Source organism: Lathyrus oleraceus, chromosome 1 (genome assembly GCF_024323335.1).
Source record: "Lathyrus oleraceus cultivar Zhongwan6 chromosome 1, CAAS_Psat_ZW6_1.0, whole genome shotgun sequence".
Taxonomy (NCBI): domain Eukaryota; kingdom Viridiplantae; phylum Streptophyta; class Magnoliopsida; order Fabales; family Fabaceae; genus Lathyrus; species Lathyrus oleraceus.
Window position 1 is genome coordinate 182,277,896 of NC_066579.1, and position 21,264 is coordinate 182,299,159.

Below are 21,264 nucleotides of genomic sequence, written 5' to 3' on the forward strand. Positions count from 1 at the left end.
TGGCTTCAAAGTCACTAAGTTTTTTTTCCGCATGCTTCACTGAAATCCCACTCAAGCCTCATTTCATTGAGCTTCGTTTTGATTTGAAAGTCAGCATTCCGATGAAGGTTAAGGTCCTTGACAAATTAAGTAAAGAAAGCCTCCAACTCGACAAAATACTTGACAATCGAGGCAAGAAGCTCATGAAGTGCAAGTGCATCAAGGAGCTTAAAGACGTCACGGGATAAACCTTATTCTTCATCAAGGATGACAAAAAAATTCACGCTCGAATAATAGGTCCTTCAATTATTGGAGTGTGAGAGTGGCAGCGACATCCATCTTCGAAGAAAAAGCCATAGTTGAGGACGAAGGTTGCGCCTCGGTCAAAAGTTGAGGAAGTTGTTGTAGTTTCCTTAGAGCCCCCGCTGGATTATGTTGCTTGATAGCCATGATCTCTTCCGGAGTCAAAATGTCGGTAGAACTCCCTTCGTCAACAACATTTGGAGGTCTTGGGGTGGTTGAGAAATGGGATTTTGTTGGATCTCAGGCGAGACACTTTGAAACTCAATTTGCTTTTGTGGGCTCAAGACAACCTCAACAGTTTGATTGTCGCCCCTCTCTTCTGCCACAGGTTCGGTCGGAGTCGAATCAGCCATATGTTCCTAGGGTATAAAGAATTAGAACTTACGTCAAAAATAATCCCACAAGTTGGTGGGAAACAAAGAAGGACGAATACCTGAGGGGCCACGTGAGGCGGAGAAATAGGAGGAGTTCTATCTGGATCATGAGGGGCAAAGACCTCCTCAAGGTCATCTGGGACTGTTGGGTTCATAATCGAAGTAGTCGCCTTCGAAGAGGTCTTTTTAGCCTGAGCTTTCCTCCTTCGGATTAGAGTAGGAGGAGTTATTGGTGGTACCTTCGACGTCGAGAAAATATGCGAATGCACACTGCCGTCAGACTCCTCGTTGTCGACCAAAGGGACCTCTTCAGGAACCTGGATCATAAGACAAGTAAGAAGGTGATAAAACTGTTAGAATAGAAAACCTTTTGAGTATATTGATACTAAGTACCTTCGATTTTCGAGTCGATGTCGCCCGTTGCTTCTTCGAGGGCTTAACCAAGGCTGGTTCAGATGGGGGAACCCTTGTTTAACCCTAACAACAAAAACATTTAGTTTTTTACATTCGTAGGGAAAGAAGGAATGAAAGAATAATGTTTACCTTTCTTGGGGCTTCATAGACGTTGTCAGTTTGGATTATGGTGTTGGAAGCATTCATAGACGGTGGAGGAGGCGGTATATCATCGGCGAAGTTGAAAAAGGCATCGATCATATTCTGGAGAAAGATATCGCTGGAAAAGGCTTAACATTGGTAGATGGCCCACCTTTCGTCAAAATCAGCTATTGTTAAAAAGGACTGTTGAAACTTGAACACAGGAAGTTCATAGCGTTGAGTGGACTTGCAGAAACGAAGGTAGGCTTTATGTTCATCAGAATTTAATGATCGACCAGACCATACAATGTCGGCCACATGTGATACTAAAGGCTTTGGGCCCGTTTGACTTAGCCCAAATTGACAAGCCACCAAATTGGGTTGTGTAAGACCCCAATTTTGTCCCTAAGATCCCTCATGGCATCCTATCATATCATATCATTGCCTCAAGGATCATTGTGCACCTTGCTCCTTCCCTGTGGGTGGGTCATCTTTTGAGAGTAATTTCTTGATCACCAAGCATGTTTTGCATTTGTATATCATTGCTTTTCATTTGTTTACTAACCAAAAGTACAAAAATATGTCATCTAACCTTGTTACTTGCAGATGAAGCAATTACAGGTCAAGGCAGTCAATGCATTTCAATGAGCAATAGATGGTGGCCATTCTGAAGAATTTGGGCACCATGATCATTCACAAGAGTTCATATGAGCTATGACATCATTTTGAATCAAAATCCCAAGTGGTAGAGGCTTGAATCTCATCAAGGCATTCTTCAGTCAACTGAAGCCCTAACCAGTCAACTGCTCAGTCAACTGTTGGATTTGGAAGTGGGAAGAGCCTAGAAATACTTCATTCATGTTCAAACAAGTCTCATTTGACATTTCAAACATCAACATTTAAGAAAATAAAGTCAGATGAAAACTTTCCAAAAATAGAAAGTGACCTATAATTTGAATTTGCCAAAAATGGAAAGGTTTTCTCCTCAAGATTACATGACCAAAAATGCTTCAAATGAAATTTTGTTGAACATGAAAGTTGTAGATCTTTCTTTCCCATTTCCAAAAAGTCCAAGATAATCCATTTCTCATTTGTGGTTAAGGAATTATGATCAAAACATGGCCAAGTGAATTTGAACTTCAAGCTTGCATAACTTTTGAACCAAAAGGCCAATTGAAGTGGTTCTTTTTGTAACATTTCTCTCTTGATCTCTACTATCCAATTCATGCATCATATATCATGCATTTCCATCACAAAAATATTGGCATTTTCATTTGAATTTCATTTGAATTTTGGAGGGAAAATCCAAATTCAAAAATATTGCATTGTCCATACATTTTTTCACTTGCACTTGGTCCTAAATAGCATTTGGAGTGAATTAGGTTCAAATTTCGTGCACTGTAGCATTTCATGCATGCATGAGGGGTGAATTAGCCAATTTGCACAAACACTCCAATTTCACTAATCCTTTGCATTAGCCTAATCAGGATTAAGAGCTTCATTAGCAGAGCATATATAATCATAATCCTAACAGAAAATGATAACAACACTTCATAATTTCATATCTGAAAACTTTCTCTCAAATTTCTCTCAAACTTTTTCATCCAAATTCTTCATATCCTTTGCTTTGTTCTTGATTTGTTCATCATCCATAAGCATTGTGGAAGTAGATTGAAGCAAGATCCAGAAGAATTCATCAAGAATCGAAGCTGTTGAAGTTTATGTTCATCCATGGCAGTTGAAGATCCAAGCGAGATCAAGCACTGTTGAGCTACAATTCTTCATCCATCCATTCATTCAAGAGTTGAGAAAGATCTGTTTCAGCTTTTCCAGGCCTAGATCCATTGATTTCATTTCTGCACTTCAATTAAGGTCAGAATTCGATGCTCATGATTCGTGAAATTGATGTATGCAAGTTGTAGATCCTTTAATGCTGATCATGCTGAGTTTTAGATCTTTGAATTTCATGCAGTAATGATTTAGTTATGATGATTATAAGTTTGGCATGTGAAACTTCCTTTGCTCGATTCTTTGAACATGTGTAGAATTAGGTTAAGATAATCATTGATCCGTGATGTATGATGTGAGACGAGTCTATTGGTATGCTCATTGTGAATTTCTGTGATGGTTTGTTCTTGAGGATGATGAACACGATGAATGTGTTTGAATGTTCTAGGGTTTCTGTTTCCAGAACTGCTTTGATCTTCATGGGCGTGGTTTGCATGTGTTTCCTTGTTTATGCTCATGCATTGGTACATTTGGCACTCACGTGGCTCATTGATTGGCTGGGAGCGCTTTTCAGCGCCAACTAGACTTAAGTGAAACGGTGCGTTTCACTAGGAAACGCGCCTGTTTCAAATGCCTCACCCGCTTCGATCCCTGGCTCAGCCAAATCCAATTAATCCTTTTGCATTTTATTTCATATGCTTCATCCATTCACATTCATGCTTCATCACCTTTTTTTATTTTTTCTCTTCACTTAAAAAATCATAACTCCATAAATATGCATCCAATTAATGTGTGGTTTTTTCCATTGTTCTCCTCATGATGTCTACTATTTTTTGGCTATTTTTCCAGAATTTGTGCACGGTTGAAAATTGTTTTGGCCTAGGGTTTGTGTATACATGTGCTATCTTGTACCTTGCTTGCCATTTTCTTTGAGAAATAATGATGGTTGATCCAATGAATCTGAAAATTGACATGCTTAAACTAGATTCATTCCTGGACATTTTGGTGTTGAGTTTGCATTTTTAGCATTTATGGTTGTTGAGATATGATCTGTTTAATGTAGGTGTGACAATGTGTGTCACACCATTTCTTGTCCAACTTGTTGATTTTCTTTACCATGCCAATTAAATGCCAAATGATGTGATTTTTTTTTGCATGATGCCTCTTCTGGATGTTAGGAATGATCATGATTTTTTGTAGAATTTTTAGATCCATTTCTGATTTGTTTGAGATTTTCTTTGCTGGTTGACCATTTGTGGACTTTTGAAGAGTGTTGAACTTTCATGATTTGTGAAATGCTTATGCTTTATCATATGAACTTGAAATTTTGCACATTAATTCTAGACACATTGAAGTTTGTTGTGGCTTTGTTTTGATTCATTTATCACTTGTCATTTCTGTTTTAGGATTGCCTTAAGTTGATGTATCAATTTGTGCCTCATTTGAGCTTGTTTGTGCTTACCTTGACTTGATGAATTTGATTGCCATGCTTATACTTGTCCAAATGCCATGTTTTTTGGTGTGTTGATCCTTGGATGTGTGCTGTTTAGCCATGATTTTTCTTGAGATTTATTGAACCATTTTGGAATTAATATGCTTGTGTTCATTCTGTTTCTTCAATGTGTTTCCAACTTGCATGCCTTGCCATGATTGATTTGTGAAATGAATTTGGTTGATGCTATTGATATGAGACTTTCTGGATTATATTCTTAATTGATTAAAGTTGATTCATGTTAACTTTCATGTTCTGTTTTGAATTTTTTATCCATCTTTGACCCTAGGCTTTGACCTAGTGGTTTGCCTCTCATGTTTGAAGCTCTTGTTTCAGGTTACACATTCAAGTTACACAATTGATGATGCCTCATCTTGAGAGCATTTGACATTTGCTTTTGATCACTAATGTGTGTTTTGTAGGTTGATGTTGACTCAATTGAGTTTGATCTTTGGCTTACACATTGTGGCTTATGCCTTTGCTTATTGGTTGACTGTTGATATTAACTGTTGGTTGTTTATCTGAGTTGTATACTGATTTGTTTGATGTTCCACAGGTACACTTAGTTGCTTAAGTTCACTTTGAACTTGCTTTTGCTTGGTTGCTTAACCACTTAGGTATAACCTCTCTTCTTCATGTAGTCTGGAAGACCTGGCCTGTTACTTGGCCAGGCACCTGTCTGAAGTCCTCCTTAAGAGGCTATGTTCTTGTGTGTTTATTTTTGTGCTAAGCAGGAAAAGTCCTTTGATAAGGCAATTGGTAGATAAAAGAGATGTGTAGTCCATCTCCTACTATTCAGTGTGTCATCCCTTTGCTCACATAACATGTTGATGCATTGTGGATCTTAACCCAAGATCTATAGAGTCAATAAATTGTGGAGAGAGTTCCTACTTTCTGAACTCCCACACCTTCTATCATTCGAAGCTCTCCCTGACCAGGGATAGAAGCTATGAGGCACACCCCTCATATCCTTTTCATCTGCTTCACCTTAACCCTCAATGTTAAGGTTAAGAGCAACATTTACCCCATTCCAGTTGACTGTAAAGTCTAACCTTGCTTGAGCCTAATTGCTTGTGTATAGTGTGTGCTATTTGACTTGCTTGATTGATTGCTTGGTTCACCTGTGCATGTTTGCTTGTATGCCTTTGTGCATTTATCATCATTAATTGCTCATTATTGCATGATCATCATTTCATATCGTTGTGACACATCTTTGTTTGTCCATTGAGGAATCAACTGTAAGTCCATTCATTGGCCATGGTTCCTATGATTTGGAAGGGATTGAGTGTAAGACCATTTCATTGGCCACTTATGTCCTCTTTGCTTATTGCTTGTGATTGATTGTGGTATGTGAGGATTCAATTGTAAGTCCATGTTGTTGGCATTTGTTTCCCATGATCATCTGTGGGAGATTAGAGTAAGCCCAGATAGATTGGCGTCTGATATCCATGTTTTGTTTTCCTTTGTGAGACTAGTATAAGCCCAATGATTGGCATCTGGTATCATTGCTGTGTTTTAGGAGATTGGTATAAGTCCAGATAGATTGGCATCCGGTATCCATTTCTTTTGTGCTTCAGTGAGATTGGTATAAGTCCAGTAATTGGCATCCGGTATCCATTTGTTTTGCTTATTTGCTATGTGCATTGTTGCCTATTCCAAAGGACACACTTGAATCATCTTCCATGTGATTTCAAGAGGTGAACATCTAAGAAGTTTTACACTCTTTCACCCTCACCCTTTTTGTTCCAAACTCCCTTTTCACATGTTAACTTCGAAACCTGAAATAATTGTTGTGCAAACATTTTCATTCTCTTTTCAAATTAGAAACCTAGGCACTATGCCTTTGACTTTTCAAACTTCATTTTCACAATACTTCTTTTGAATTGAATTCTAATCATACTTTGACCATCTTTTGTGAATACTCATAATCAATTAACTTCACTCATTCAATTGTTTTGTGGCTTTGTCCATTCTTGATAAGTTTTCATACATTAGCCATAGGTTTGATTTATCCTAGTTGGTTGATGTTAATCTCACCTTTTGTCCTTAGTGATCGAACTGTAAGACTTCCGTACTGAAAACAGGGTTAACCCCTCTAGTACGTCGAAGCTTTTCTCACATGGTGGACTGGTTGTTTGTATAAGGTTGAGTTTTCTCCCGTGGATAACGAAAGACCTTAGGGCTTTTGTTTTAAAATCAATTCACATACTTTTGGAAATCTTTTAGCCGAACTACGGCGTTTTGATCCTTACCTTCCATGGAAAGGTACGTAGGCAACGGGTTCATCCGTTCAAACACAAAAATAATAACTTGTATATTCTTTTCTCATCCTTTCCATCCATGTTTGCACAATAAATATTTCATAAACAAATAACATTTCATACAACAATTGTGAAAAGGGCTCCCTAGGAGTACCTAGGACGTTTTGGGTGCCTAACACCTTCCCATTGCGTAATTTACCCCTTACCCAGATTCTCTGATCTTTTCATTAGTTTTCTATGTGTAAAACTTCTTAGGCTTTTGTTCGCTTTTTAGCCAATCCTTTGGATAAATAAAAGTGCGGTGGCGACTCGATTCATTGTATGCTTTGCTTTTGGTTTAATCAATAAATCATAAAGTGACGAATACACCGCTACAGAAAAGTGGCGACTCTGCTGGGGATAACATTAGACCTTCCTCAGTGGGTTTTGCCAACTTTTCACCCTTGTTGTATGATATTGTTTATTTGTTATATGACATATTTTTGTACAATTTGGGATAACTGTATTGATTGTAATGTTTGAATTGCTTGATATACAATTGCTGTTTGCTTTGGTGGTCTCTGTGAGATGAGTTCTATACCCGAACTCGAGTGCATCTTAGGATAGGAGAATGGCATAGTCTTGTTGACTGGTGTGGAGTATTCCTTAGCCAGTTGACTTGCGAGTCCATTCACTTGGTGGAGGTCATGTTGGATTAATAATGTCACACAAGTTATTTGTGGTTAGGCATTATTCTTTCAATCATGTGCCTTAGAAGCTAAGGACCTTAGTTTACCAAGCCCATCTTGGCCTATTTTTAGGACGTAGTGCGGAGGTCGTTCAGATGTAAGATCTGATGCGATTGTTACGCGATACTACACTCATGAGAGTCTCTCTTGAGAATATTTTTGGAATACGAGTATTCGTTCCTCCGATAATATTCGAAAGATGGGACGATGATTATGGGAACCTCTGATAGAACATGTTCGGCAGGTTTAAACCCTAGTACACTCCCTTTGGGTGGTTCTTAACCGAGACTCCATGCTCGTGACTCTCAGCAAACCCGTGATTCATGGTTGAGTCGTTCAGACAACCTTAATATCAATGGAACTTGGGTGTCGATAAGGTGAAAACCTAAATCCACCAAAATGGATGATTGATATTAAGGATGTTTGAGTCGGTTCATGTACCGTTAATATCAATGGAACTTGGGTGTTGATAAGGTGTAAACCTAAATCCACCAAAATGGCTGATTCATATTAGGGATACAATGAGCTTTCCCATGACCTTTGTCTGGTGTGTTTTGCTTGATCCTTGAGTGTGATTGTTGCATTCATGCATTCATGCATTCATCTGCATCCATGCCATCAGAAAAAAAAAATTCAAGGAACTTAAAAGGGTTTATTTGCAAAATTTTCAGACATGGAAAGACCAAAAAGGCATACAAAGAAGTACAGCTTTAGACAACCTGATGTGAAAGAGTTAAGGAATCTGACATCTTATGTATTAGATCCCTTGGGTTTCAAGGCTCGTTATGGGAAGCTTCTGCCTCTGTTGACTACTCAGGTTGATGAGGGACTGATGAGTACTCTGGCGCAGTTTTATGATCCTCTGTATCACTGCTTCTCTTTCCCGGACTTCCAGCTGTTGCCTACCTTGGAGGAGTATTCTCATCTGTTGGGTATTCCGATTCTGGATCAGGTGCCGTTCAGTGGCCTAGAGAGTATTCCGACTGCTCGAGAGATTGCAAACTTGTTGCACATAGATGAATCTCTGATTAAAGCTAATCTGACTACCAAAGGTGGAATTCAGGGTCTTCCTTCTGATTTCCTCATCGCTCAAGCTACCGTTTATGGGAAGGCCATGAGTGAGGATGCCTTTGAGGCTTTATTTGTGCTGCTCATCTATGGTTTGGTATTGTTCCCCAACATCGACAAATTTGTGGATGTGAACGCCATTAGGATCTTTTCAGTTCTTAATCCCGTTCCGACTCTGTTGGGTGATGCTTATTTCTCTTTGCATCTGAGGAATGCAAAGGGTGGAGGAGTTATTGTGTGCTGTTTGCCTCTGCTATACAAGTGGTTTATTTCTCACTTGCCGCAGACGCTTGCTTTCAAGGAGAACAAGGGATGTCTACGGTGGTCTCAGAGACTCATGTCTCTCACTAATGATGATATCTCTTGGTATGATCGCGTGTATGATATAGTTCAGATCATTGATTATTGTGGTGAATTCCCTAATGTGCCTCTTCTTGGTACATGTGGAGGGATCAGCTACAATCCTATCTTAGCACGTCGTCAGCTTGGGTTCCCCCTAAAGGATAAACCTCATAACATTCTGTTAGAAGGTGTGTTCTTTCAGGAGGGTAAAGATCCCCAAGGCCTGAAAGCCAGATTTGTCCGCGCTTGGCGCAATATTCACAAGAAGGGTAGAAACGAGTTGGGTCCAAAGAATTGCATCGCTTTGGAGCCATATACCTCTTGGGTCACACAGAGAGCTGCCGAGTACCTTATGTCGTATGATCATCCGAGACCTACACCGTTGGATGTGGCTGGGCCGTCAATCCTCCCTAACCAAGGCGTAGAGGAGTTGAGAGAAGAAGACCTTTCACGTGCCTGGATCCGTGAAAGAGAAGAACTGCTTCAGCAAATCAAGGAGAAGGACGCTCTGATTGAGTTTCTCGAGCATCAGGTGATTGACGATCCGAATGATACTTGGACTTCTCTGCTTCCTCAGTCTTCCAAATTCTGGAAGAGAAAGTATGATCGACTTGCAAAGGAGAAGGAGGACATGGAAGCTGCCTATGAGAGAGAGATCAAGAAGCTTTGTGCATCTCATCTTCCAGCATCCCGAGCTTTTAGGGATCCATAGGATGTTTATTTTCCTTATCCCTTGTAATAGTCAAAAATGTTGTACTTCTTTGTTTCAAATATATTTGATGAGAAATTTTCCATATGAAATTAAAATGCTTAAATATTCAAATTTGCAAATAAATACCCTAAAAGTTCCTTGAAATAAAAACAAAGCATATGCACAAGCATTACATGCATCATTTTGCATAAGCAGGTTCTTCTGGTCTTCTTGTCTGTGGCCTAACTCTGTGCTCTTCATTTATTTTGAAGACAAGCTGACTCACCGGTACTATACCAGAGCCAATTCTGCTAGAGTGATGGATCAATTGGAACAAGAGAACAGAGAGCTGAAGGAAGAAGTCGCCCGTTTGAGTGCTCTGATGGAGCAGTTTCTGTCTGCTCAGAATCAACCTTCTCCGCCTCCTGCAACTCCTCCCCAGAGGACGGTTATATCAGAAGTGGTTGCTCCGACTGTACCAGCTGCTAGTGCTCACTTTGTGCCGAATGCCATGCCAGCCGGGTTTCCGTGGGGTATGCCTCCGGGTTTCATGCCAGATATTCCAGCTCCGACCTTTGCTTCTATGCCGGCATCTAGCCCGGTCCTTGCTGCTCCTCCTCCTGTCGTGCATACCGTTCCCAGGGTAGACGACACCATCTATCATTCTGAGCCGTCTGAGGGCCCAGATGTCAATGAGAAGATGGAAGCGATGAACGACCAATTCCTCGAGCTGCGAAAGGAATTGAAGACCCTCCGAGGGAAAGATCTGTTTGGCAAGTCTGCTGCTGAACTTTGCCTTGTTCCCGGTGTGAAGATCCCGGTTAAATTCAAAGTTCCTGACTTTGAAAAATATAAGGGGAACACCTGCCCTCTCGCTCACCTGGTTATGTACGCCAGGAAAATGTCTACGCAAACAGATAATGATCAGCTGCTGATCCATTATTTCCAGGATAGTTTGTCCGGTGCGGCTCTTCGTTGGTACATGAGCCTTGATAGTGCAAACATCCGATCCTTCAACGATCTTGGCGAAGCCTTCGTCAAGCAATACAAGTATAATGTTGATATGGCGCCTGACCGTGATCAACTCAGGGCCATGTCCCAGAAGGACAAAGAGACATTCAAGGAGTACGCCCAGAGGTGGCGAGAGTTGGCTGCTCAGATTACTCCTCCGCTGGAAGAGAAGGAGATGACTAAGATCTTTCTGAAGACTCTTAGCTCATTCTATTATGAGCGGGTGGTAGCGAGTGCTCCCTCTGATTTCACCGAGATGGTGAACATGGGGATGCGTCTGGAGGAAGGTGTCCGTGAAGGACGGTTGAGTAAGGATGAGAGCTCTTCTAAACGGTATGGGGCGTTTAAGAAGAAGGATGGGGAGGCACATGCTGTGCAATCCCATGTTAAATCCAAGAGACCCTCTGATAAGAGGAAGCCAGTGCGTCATCAGCACCAGGTGGCTAGTATAGCACCTGTTTTCTGGGATAATTATCAACATCAGCAACATCAGCAATATCATCAGCAGCAACACAATCAGCAACAATCTTCTCAACAGTATCGTCAACAGCCTCGTCCACAGCAACAGGCTTACCAGCCTCGTGGTAGCACCAGTAATCAGGCTAATATTAACTATGATAGGAAGAAGATCAGTTTCGATCCGATTCCCATGTCTTATGCAGAGTTGTATCCCTCTTTAATAGAGCGGAAGCTGATTACTCCGAGAGATCCTCCGGCTATACCGGTCAACCCTCAGTGGTGGTATAAGCCTGATCTGCACTGTGTCTATCATTCTGGCGCTCTGGGCCATGATGTTGAGAATTACTTTCAGTTGAAGACTAAGGTTCAAGACCTTATGCGATGCGGCATTCTGAGCTTCGAGGACTCAGGCCCCAATGTTACGAAGAACCCATTGCCCGAGCATGGGAAATCAGTGAACATGGTCCAGGATTGCCCTGGGAAGTATAAAGTCAAATATGTCAGTCATATTAGACAGTCATTGGTCGAGTTGCATCGTTTGCTGTGTGAATACAGCTATATGGAGCATGATCATGACAATCCGCATTTGCTCTGTTAATCGTCTGGGGTGTCGTCAGGTGCGAAGAGAGCTTCAAGAGCTATTGGACGAAGGTACCATAGAGATTCTTCAGAACCGTAATGTTGATGAAGATGAACCAGAAGTGAATGTTATTTCCCCTGTGTTCAAGCTGCCCGAGCCTGTTGTCATCCGTTATGATGGTAGCAAGCCGAAGGTCTCTCCTTCTCTGATAATCAAGCCTGCAGGCCCTGTGCCTTATTCTTCGGATAAAGCAGTTCCGTTCAGATACAATCCCGTTGCTGTGGAAGATGGGAAGGAAGTGCCATTGTCTTCGACTTCGGTTGTTAATATTGATGATGTGAGCGGGTTGACCCGTAGTGGTCGTGTGTTCTCTGCACCCCCGAAGCCTCACATCGCTTCTGATTCTGCTGAGCGTCTGGTTGGGACGGTTGTGAATGTTCAGAATCCGGCACTTGCTGTTGCCAAACCCTCCTCTGTACAAAAGACTCCTGCTTCTTCTCTTGGCCCGAGTGGCGTTGTGAATGAAGAATGTGATGAGATGCTGAGGCTCATCAAGAAGAGTGAGTACAACGTTGTAGATCAGCTTCTACAAACGTCGTCCAAAATCTCCGTTCTATCTTTGCTGCTGAATTCAGAACCCCATAGGGAGGCTCTGCAGAAAGTTTTGGACCTGGCTTATGTTGATCATGATGTCACCGTAGAACAATTTGATAGTATAGTTGCAAACATTACTGCTTGCAACACTTTGAGTTTCTGTGACGCTGATCTCCCTGAGGAGGGAAGAGACCACAACATGGCTCTACATATCTCTATGAACTGCAAGTCTGATGCCATGTCCAACATGCTGGTGGACACTGGATCATCTCTAAATGTATTGCCAAAGACCACTCTTTCGAGATTGTCGTATCAGGGGCCTCCCATGAGGCAGAGTGGTGTTGTTGTGAAAGCTTTTGATGGGTCGCGTAAGACTGTGATTGGGGAAGTTGATCTCCCAATCAAAATTGGACCAAGTGATTTCCAAGTTACCTTCCAGGTTATGGATATCCGCCCATCTTATAGCTGTCTCCTTGGCAGACCATGGATTCACGAGGCTGGCGCCGTGACATCCACCCTACACCAGAAGCTGAAATTTGTCAAGAACAAGAAACTGGTTGTGGTAGGGGGAGAAAAGGCTCTCCTGGTTAGCCACCTGTCTTCTTTCTCATATATTGATGCTGAGGATGAAGTTGGAACGCCTTTCCAAGCTTTATCTATTGCTGAACCGATTGAGAAGAAGTCTCCTTCATTTTCTTCCTACAAAGATGCGAAACTGGCCATTGAATGTGGTGCAGTTGCTGGTTTAGGGAAGATGATCGAGCTTGAAGACAACAAATCCCGGGCTGGCATTGGCTATTCCTCTGGGGCATTCAACGAGCAAGGTTTGTTCAAGAGTGGAGGTTTCATCCATGCTGATCAAACTGAAGAAGCTGCTGCTATCTTGGAAGAGGATGTAGAGGACTTGAGCAACTTCATCATTCCTGGTGGTGTCTGCCATAATTGGGTCGCTGTAGATGTTCCTGCAGTCATCCATAGATCAGAGTAATTGTTCACTTTGTTCAAAACCCTTCTCCCATGCCAAAAGGAGAAGTGATGACATTGTTGGCGGCATTTATACAATGATATTTCATTCAATTAATGCATTGTTAAACATTTGTTTTTCCATTTGTTTTCACTTTTTGCTTTTTTGCATGAAATCAGTGATCACAAAAAACCATAAAAACAAGAATAAAAACAGCTTTTCATCTGCATAACGATTTGCTTGTTTAAATTCTGAAGTTTTTATTAACCAAAATCATTATGCATGGATTTCTAAACCCATTGAACATAATGATCCAACGCCATCTCCCAATCTTGAATTCCTTGTATTTGAGGCAGAGGAAGATGATGTTGAAGGGGATTCCTGGCGAGATTTCCCGCCTTCTTGAGCACGAAAAGAAGCTCATTCAGCTGTATCATGAGAATCAGCAGAACAGTCAAACTGGGGCATTACAAATGTAATCAAAAAAAGAAAAAAAAAGAAAAAAAAATCAAAAAAAGAAGAAGAAGTATACCCTCAAATCCCTAGTTGACTGATGCTGAATGGATTCAGAGTCGTTATGACCAGTTGAATTTGATTGAAGAGAAGCGATTGACTGCCATGTGCCATGGTCAGTTATATCAGCAGAGAATGAAGAAAGTATTCGATAAGAAGGTCAAGCCTCGTGTGTTCCGAGAAGGTGACCTCGTGCTCAAGAAAGTTTTGTCTTTCGCGCCCGATTCCAGGGGCAAGTGGACTCCAAACTACGAGGGTCCATATGTTGTCAAGAGAGCCTTTTCAGGCGGAGCTTTGATGCTTACAACAATGGATGGGGAGGATTTCACTCGTCCTGTGAATTCAGATGCAGTCAAGAAATACTTTGCCTAAAAAAAAGGTATATGCAAAAGAAAAACAGAATAGCTCGCTAAGTTGAAAACCCGAAAGGGCGGCTTAGGCAAAAATGAGCGTTTCGGTGGAAAACCCGCAAGGGTGATCCAGGCAAAAATTAGAGACATGAGAAAAAAAAAGTATATTTGCATCCCGCTAGATTGAGTACCTCACCCTGGGGCAATCTAGGCAAAAATTAGGGATTTGGCAAGTAACTGCATCCTGACAAGACTTTCTGTTCCGCAACCGTCTTTTCGTCAGAGATTCTCGATTCGTCGTCAACTGAAGCTTCGAATACATCGAGATTCAAATTGGTAGAGAAAGGATCATTATGTTCAATGTAGCCCTCTTCCAATATATATCACTGATTTCAAATTTGTACAGATCTATGGAGTCTTGCCATTCGCAGGCTACCATTCCATCAAATCAATTTGGGCTTTTATCCAATTATTTGCATTCTTATTTGTTTCAATTCAACAAATGTTTTGCATGATTTAATTGATAAAATGTCATTGTTTTAAACAAATAAATTTTTCAAACTATTGTTTTAAACAAAGTGAACATTCACAATGATGAAAGGATACTCAAGAATATCTCAGTGCTCTCCCAAGGGTGGCATGATTTCCAGCAGGTAAGACATTTGTTCATATTCCTGGCTTGGCTGTATCCTCTTTCTCCTGATTTGTTGTTGGGGTTGTTCCCCAAGCAGAGTTGTTGTTGGGGTTGTTCCCTAAGCAGAGTGCTTGTTGAAGACTTCGTTTTCTTCTCCAGCAGTATTATCTTCCCAGCATGGGTGTTTTCCTTTGGAAGATTCGGTAGTTGGTGGTTTGAGACCCCGGTACCCCGTCACTTTCCTCAGCGCGGTCGCCTGCAGAGTGGTTGATATGATATACTGCATTTTATGCTATATCTCCCCATCAGAGCGTTCAGCCTTCAGCAGAGCAGTGACTTTTCCTCCTCCGCAGTTGTTGGTTTCCTTTTCGGAAGGTGTAGCATTTGGTGGTTGATCCCCAGCTCTCCTCCATATCCCCAGTGGATTCTTCAGTGGATTTTCCCCAGTGGAGCCGTCAGTAGATTTGTGGTTTAGTGGATTGTATTTATGCAAAATCCCCAAAAGAGTGGATATCCCCTCAGAGTCTCCGCCAGAGCTGGTATCCTCGACAGAGTTGCTTTTGTGGCAGTTTCTGCTTGTTGAAACCTCTGTTTCCCCAGTAGGGTCGGTTGGTGGTCTCATCCAGAGATTTGGTTGATCCCCTGATGCTTTTGATCCTTTTTATCCCCAGTAGAGTGGCTTATTGCAGAATCTATTTGTGTAATCTTTTCCTCCCTCCTCAGTGGGTTATTCCCCAATGGAATGGCTGTCAGCGTTCCCAGTAGAGTTGCTTGTGCAGTTGGATTCTACATGGTTGATCTGTTCTCCCTTTGTGGGTTGTTCCCCAATGGAATTATTTGGAGTTGCTTTCATGACAGTTCTCGCTTGTGCAGTGAACTCTGGTTCCCCTGCAGATGTTTTGGGATTCCTCCCATTCCCCAACAGATTTGTCTTTGTGGCTGTTTATGCCTGTTGTGACTTTTTGTCCCCCAGTTGGGTCGATTTGGTGATCCATCACTCAGAGATTTTGTGGTTTCGTGATATCCCTGATCTTTTGCCTCCTCGCAGATCTTTGCTTTTCAGCTTGAAGATCTCCAGCAGATTGGCTTTCCAGTTGGTTTTTCCCCTGGAAGTGTAGTACCGGGCGTTTATTCCTGGACTCTGTTTGTGTTAGATATGTCTGTTTTGTCAGCATTCATCAAACATAAATCACGCATATTCATGCATAATCATAAACATTCAGATATTCATGTTGCATCTTTTGCCATATATCTTTTGTTTGTTGTTCCCTGCTATGGTGATGCAGATCTCCCCAGTAGATCTCCCAAAGCAGATGTCGGGTGTTTAATCTCTCAAAATAGAGTCAGCCCTTAAGCAGAAAGAGTCTATCCTTTCATGCCATTTCCCCACTGAGATACATCCTCGTGGATGACGGTTTTTTCCGTTCCCTCCCAACACACACATTGGGACGGGTTTTCCCTTTTGAGTTATATCCTCATTAGGATGAGTCTTGATTCAGTCCGCCTTTTTGGTTTGGTCCTAAATTGGCCTTTTTCAATTGTCTCTCGTGTTTCCCTGAGGTATAAATGGATAATTGCTTACAAACCGGCGCTCATTCATCTTATCCTCAGTGGAATTTTTGGCTTTCTGCCTACAAACCAGCAGTCGTAAGTCCTATCTTTGTGGTTTTCTACCTACGAACCGGTAGTATAAACCCTGTTTTCTCCCCTAGCAGAGTTAACTTTGTTGTTCATCCCAACCGATGACAGTTACTCTTCTGTGGTTTTCTATCCAGTTTTTTGGTAGATGTAATCCCCTCTTTGTGGTTATCTTCATTTGGTATTTCGATGTTGATATTCCCCATTGCTTCTGGTTAAGTTGCTTGAATGAGCACTTATATCCCCAGCAAAGCTTTTGTGGATGATTGCCGTATGCTAGCAATTTTATCCCCAGTGGGACCTTTCACCTTTTGTCAGTGATTGTGTTCCCCGGATCATTGATTTTCATCAATGTATCCCCGGCGAGTCTTCTTTCATTTACCCTCTTGTTGGTAATGTTGTGGCTCCCTGTTGATTGGTCATCATTATATACCTAGTTTGGTATCCCGATGCCTTTCTTTTCGGATTTTTATCCTATAAACAACCTACAACCCGGTTAAGGATAATCTTCCTCTCGAGGTTATTATTCACGTTCTGACGGTAATGAAAAATATATCTCATTCACTCTTCGGTCGAAGCCTTTCGTGTTTCCCCAGTCGAGTAAGATTCGTATTCCTTGTGGAATCGAATGTCCATCCTATAAACAAGTTTGCTTTCGCTCTCTTCAGGATGATGAGTGTTTTGGAACACAAACCAATTCACGATTCCGGATTTTTATCCTATAAACAACCTACAACCCGGTTCAGGATAATCTTCCATGTGAGTATACTATCCATGTTCTGACGGTAATGGATATTATATCTCGTTCACTCTTGGGTCAATCTTTTGATTGTTTTCTCCGCAGAGTAAGATTCGTATTCCTTGTGGAATCGAATATCCATCCTATAAACAAGACTGCTTTTCTAGCTTTCTTCAGGGTGATGAGTGTTTTGGAACACAAACCAATTCACGATGTCGGGTTTTTATCCTATAAACAACCTACAACCCGGTTCAGGATAATCTTCCATGCGAGTATATTATCTACGTTTTGACGGCTATAGATAATATATCTCATGCACTCTTTTGTCGAATCCTTTGTTTGTTTCCCCAACTGAGTAAGATTTACATTCTTTACAGAATCAAATGTCCATCCTATAAACAAGTCTGCTTTTCTAGCTTTCTTCAGGATGATGAGTGTTTTGGAACACACACCAATTCACGCCTTGGTCGGTCACCTGTTACATACCTACAACCCGGTATCCTTGGTGTTCCTTCCTTTTTGCTCCCTATTATGATCTTGGTCCCTGGTGGAGTCAGATTTTCCTGAGTTGATGTACCTTTTTCAGGTCTTTCTCAGATGATTTGGTTGATTGATATCTCTCACCCGTACACAGGTCTTAGATATTCTTTCTTCCCGAGCCTGTTACTCACTAACCGGTAACATCTCATCCTTTGGATTCCCCTGGAAAGTCTTTTCTAGATTTCTCCAGCGGAGTTGTGTTTCTATTCGTGTTGTTGTATTGGCGTTCTCCCCAGTACATGCATTTCGTGAGTCAGCTCGAGTCTTTCCAATGGATGTGTTTTCCTTTGGAATTCTTCTTATCCCCAGTTTGAGTCCTTCTTTCCCCAGTAAGGTCTCCAGTCCAGTTGTGTCGTGCTCACGCTGTGTCAGTTTTGTCTTCCCCTAATTCAGAGTCGTGTCCTGCTCACGCATTCTTTTTCTTTCTATCCCCAATAAGAGTCCCCGTGAGAGTCTTGTTAGAGTCTCTGTTCCTGGTGAGTGTATTACTCCGATGGATCGTCTTTTCTTCTTTGTGGATCAGTATTCCCCACAGAGTTTGTTGTATCTTTTGCATGCATACATTTGCATCATGAGGTCTCTTAGGGACCAAAATTTGTCTCATTACTGTTATTTAAGCCCATTCTACCGCGTCGAAACCTTAGGAAAATGGTCTCCAAAATGGGAGGGACCATTTCAAGTAATCCGAACATTTACTAACAACGCCAATGAGATTCAGGAACTAGGCATGGATCGAAGGGTCTTAAGGGTAAATGCGAAATATTTGAAGAAATATAAATCTATGCTATAAGAGATTCAAGTCCAAACATAACGAAAATATTCATTAATTCGTTTAAATAGCCTAAAAGGCATTATAAAATATGGTCTACCGACCTTACAAAACCAATACAAAGATAAAGTCAGGCGGGAAATCTAGATTTGAAATCCTCAAAGGAGGTGGTCTCGTGACCAATTCGACTATCTAGAAAAAATTTCTTCCCTTGTAGTTCCTTGATGCTAGCCTCGATTTTGAGGGCTTTTTTGCCATGAGATATCCCCTTCAGAACTCCACGGTCGATGACTTCTTATGCAGGAAGCTCTTTAGCTGTCTCTAAGGAAGCCTTTTGTGCTTTCACCTCAGCAATTTTCTTGTTAAGTCTGGTTATCAGCGCTTGGTAGTCCGAATTTTGTTGGTCGAAGGTTTGTTGTTGGCAGAGGCGCTCCTTTTTCTTGGCTTCAAAGTCACTAAGTTTTTTTTCCGCATGCTTCACTGAAATCCCACTCAAGCCTCATTTCATTGAGCTTCGTTTTGATTTGAAAGTCAGCATTCCGATGAAGGTTAAGGTCCTTGACAAATTAAGTAAAGAAAGCCTCCAACTCGACAAAATACTTGACAATCGAGGCAAGAAGCTCATGAAGTGCAAGTGCATCAAGGAGCTTAAAGACGTCACGGGATAAACCTTATTCTTCATCAAGGACGACAAAAAAATTCACGCTCGAATAATAGGTCCTTCAATTATTGGAGTGTGAGAGTGGCAGCGACATCCATCTTCGAAGAAAAAGCCATAGTTGAGGACGAAGGTTGCGCCTCGGTCAAAAGTTGAGGAAGTTGTTGTAGTTTCCTTAGAGCCCCCGCTGGATTATGTTGCTTGATAGCCATGATCTCTTCCGGAGTCAAAATGTCGGTAGAACTCCCTTCGTCAACAACATTTGGAGGTCTTGGGGTGGTTGAGAAATGGGATTTTGTTGGATCTCAGGCGAGACACTTTGAAACTCAATTTGCTTTTGTGGGCTCAAGACAACCTCAACAGTTTGATTGTCGCCCCTCTCTTCTGCCACAGGTTCGGTCGGAGTCGAATCAGCCATATGTTCCTAGGGTATAAAGAATTAGAACTTACGTCAAAAATAATCCCACAAGTTGGTGGGAAACAAAGAAGGACGAATACCTGAGGGGCCACGTGAGGCGGAGAAATAGGAGGAGTTCTATCTGGATCATGAGGGGCAAAGACCTCCTCAAGGTCATCTGGGACTGTTGGGTTCATAATCGAAGTAGTCGCCTTCGAAGAGGTCTTTTTAGCCTGAGCTTTCCTCCTTCGGATTAGAGTAGGAGGAGTTATTGGTGGTACCTTCGACGTCGAGAAAATATGCGAATGCACACTGCCGTCAGACTCCTCGTTGTCGACCAAAGGGACCTCTTCAGGAACCTGGATCATAAGACAAGTAAGAAGGTGATAAAACTGTTAGAATAGAAAACCTTTTGAGTATATTGATACTAAGTACCTTCGATTTTCGAGTCGATGTCGCCCGTTGCTTCTTCGAGGGCTTAACCAAGGCTGGTTCAGATGGGGGAACCCTTGTTCAACCCTAACAACAAAAACATTTAGTTTTTTACATTCGTAGGGAAAGAAGGAATGAAAGAATAATGTTTACCTTTCTTGGGGCTTCATAGACGTTGTCAGTTTGGATTATGGTGTTGGAAGCATTCATAGACGGTGGAGGAGGCGGTATATCATCGGCGAAGTTGAAAAAGGCATCGATCATATTCTGGAGAAAGATATCGCTGGAAAAGGCTTAACATTGGTAGATGGCCCACCTTTCGTCAAAATCAGCTATTGTTAAAAAGGACTGTTGAAACTTGAACACAGGAAGTTCATAGCGTTGAGTGGACTTGCAGAAACGAAGGTAGGCTTTATGTTCATCAGAATTTAATGATCGACCAGACCATACAATGTCGGCCACATGTGATACTAAAGGCTTTGGGCCCGTTTGACTTAGCCCAAATTGACAAGCCACCAAATTGGGTTGTGTAAGACCCCAATTTTGTCCCTAAGATCCCTCATGGCATCCTATCATATCATATCATTGCCTCAAGGATCATTGTGCACCTTGCTCCTTCCCTGTGGGTGGGTCATCTTTTGAGAGTAATTTCTTGATCACCAAGCATGTTTTGCATTTGTATATCATTGCTTTTCATTTGTTTACTAACCAAAAGTACAAAAATATGTCATCTAACCTTGTTACTTGCAGATGAAGCAATTACAGGTCAAGGCAGTCAATGCATTTCAATGAGCAATAGATGGTGGCCATTCTGAAGAATTTGGGCACCATGATCATTCACAAGAGTTCATATGAGCTATGACATCATTTTGAATCAAAATCCCAAGTGGTAGAGGCTTGAATCTCATCAAGGCATTCTTCAGTCAACTGAAGCCCTAACCAGTCAACTGCTCAGTCAACTGTTGGATTTGGAAGTGGGAAGAGCCTAGAAATACTTCATTCATGTTCAAACAAGTCTCATTTGACATTTCAAACATCAACATTTAAGAAAATAAAGTCAGATGAAAACTTTCCAAAAATAGAAAGTGACCTATAATTTGAATTTGCCAAAAATGGAAAGGTTTTCTCCTCAAGATTACATGACCAAAAATGCTTCAAATGAAATTTTGTTGAACATGAAAGTTGTAGATCTTTCTTTCCCATTTCCAAAAAGTCCAAGATAATCCATTTCTCATTTGTGGTTAAGGAATTATGATCAAAACATGGCCAAGTGAATTTGAACTTCAAGCTTGCATAACTTTTGAACCAAAAGGCCAATTGAAGTGGTTCTTTTTGTAACATTTCTCTCTTGATCTCTACTATCCAATTCATGCATCATATATCATGCATTTCCATCACAAAAATATTGGCATTTTCATTTGAATTTCATTTGAATTTTGGAGGGAAAATCCAAATTCAAAAATATTGCATTGTCCATACATTTTTT

General features: G+C 41.3%; 1 protein-coding gene across 1 annotated transcript; it reads right to left on the reverse strand.

Moving 5' to 3' along the window:
* Positions 1 to 443: 443 nt before the first annotated feature.
* Positions 444 to 20,042, reverse strand: LOC127098334 (uncharacterized). The gene is made up of 6 exons (XM_051036899.1): positions 19,932 to 20,042; positions 19,448 to 19,705; positions 10,967 to 11,080; positions 1,200 to 1,313; positions 716 to 973; positions 444 to 641 (listed from the first exon to the last, which is right to left on the reverse strand). Exons 1-6 carry the CDS (start codon positions 20,040 to 20,042, stop codon positions 444 to 446), a joined length of 1,053 nt encoding a protein of 350 aa, XP_050892856.1.
* Positions 20,043 to 21,264: the final 1,222 nt, after the last annotated feature.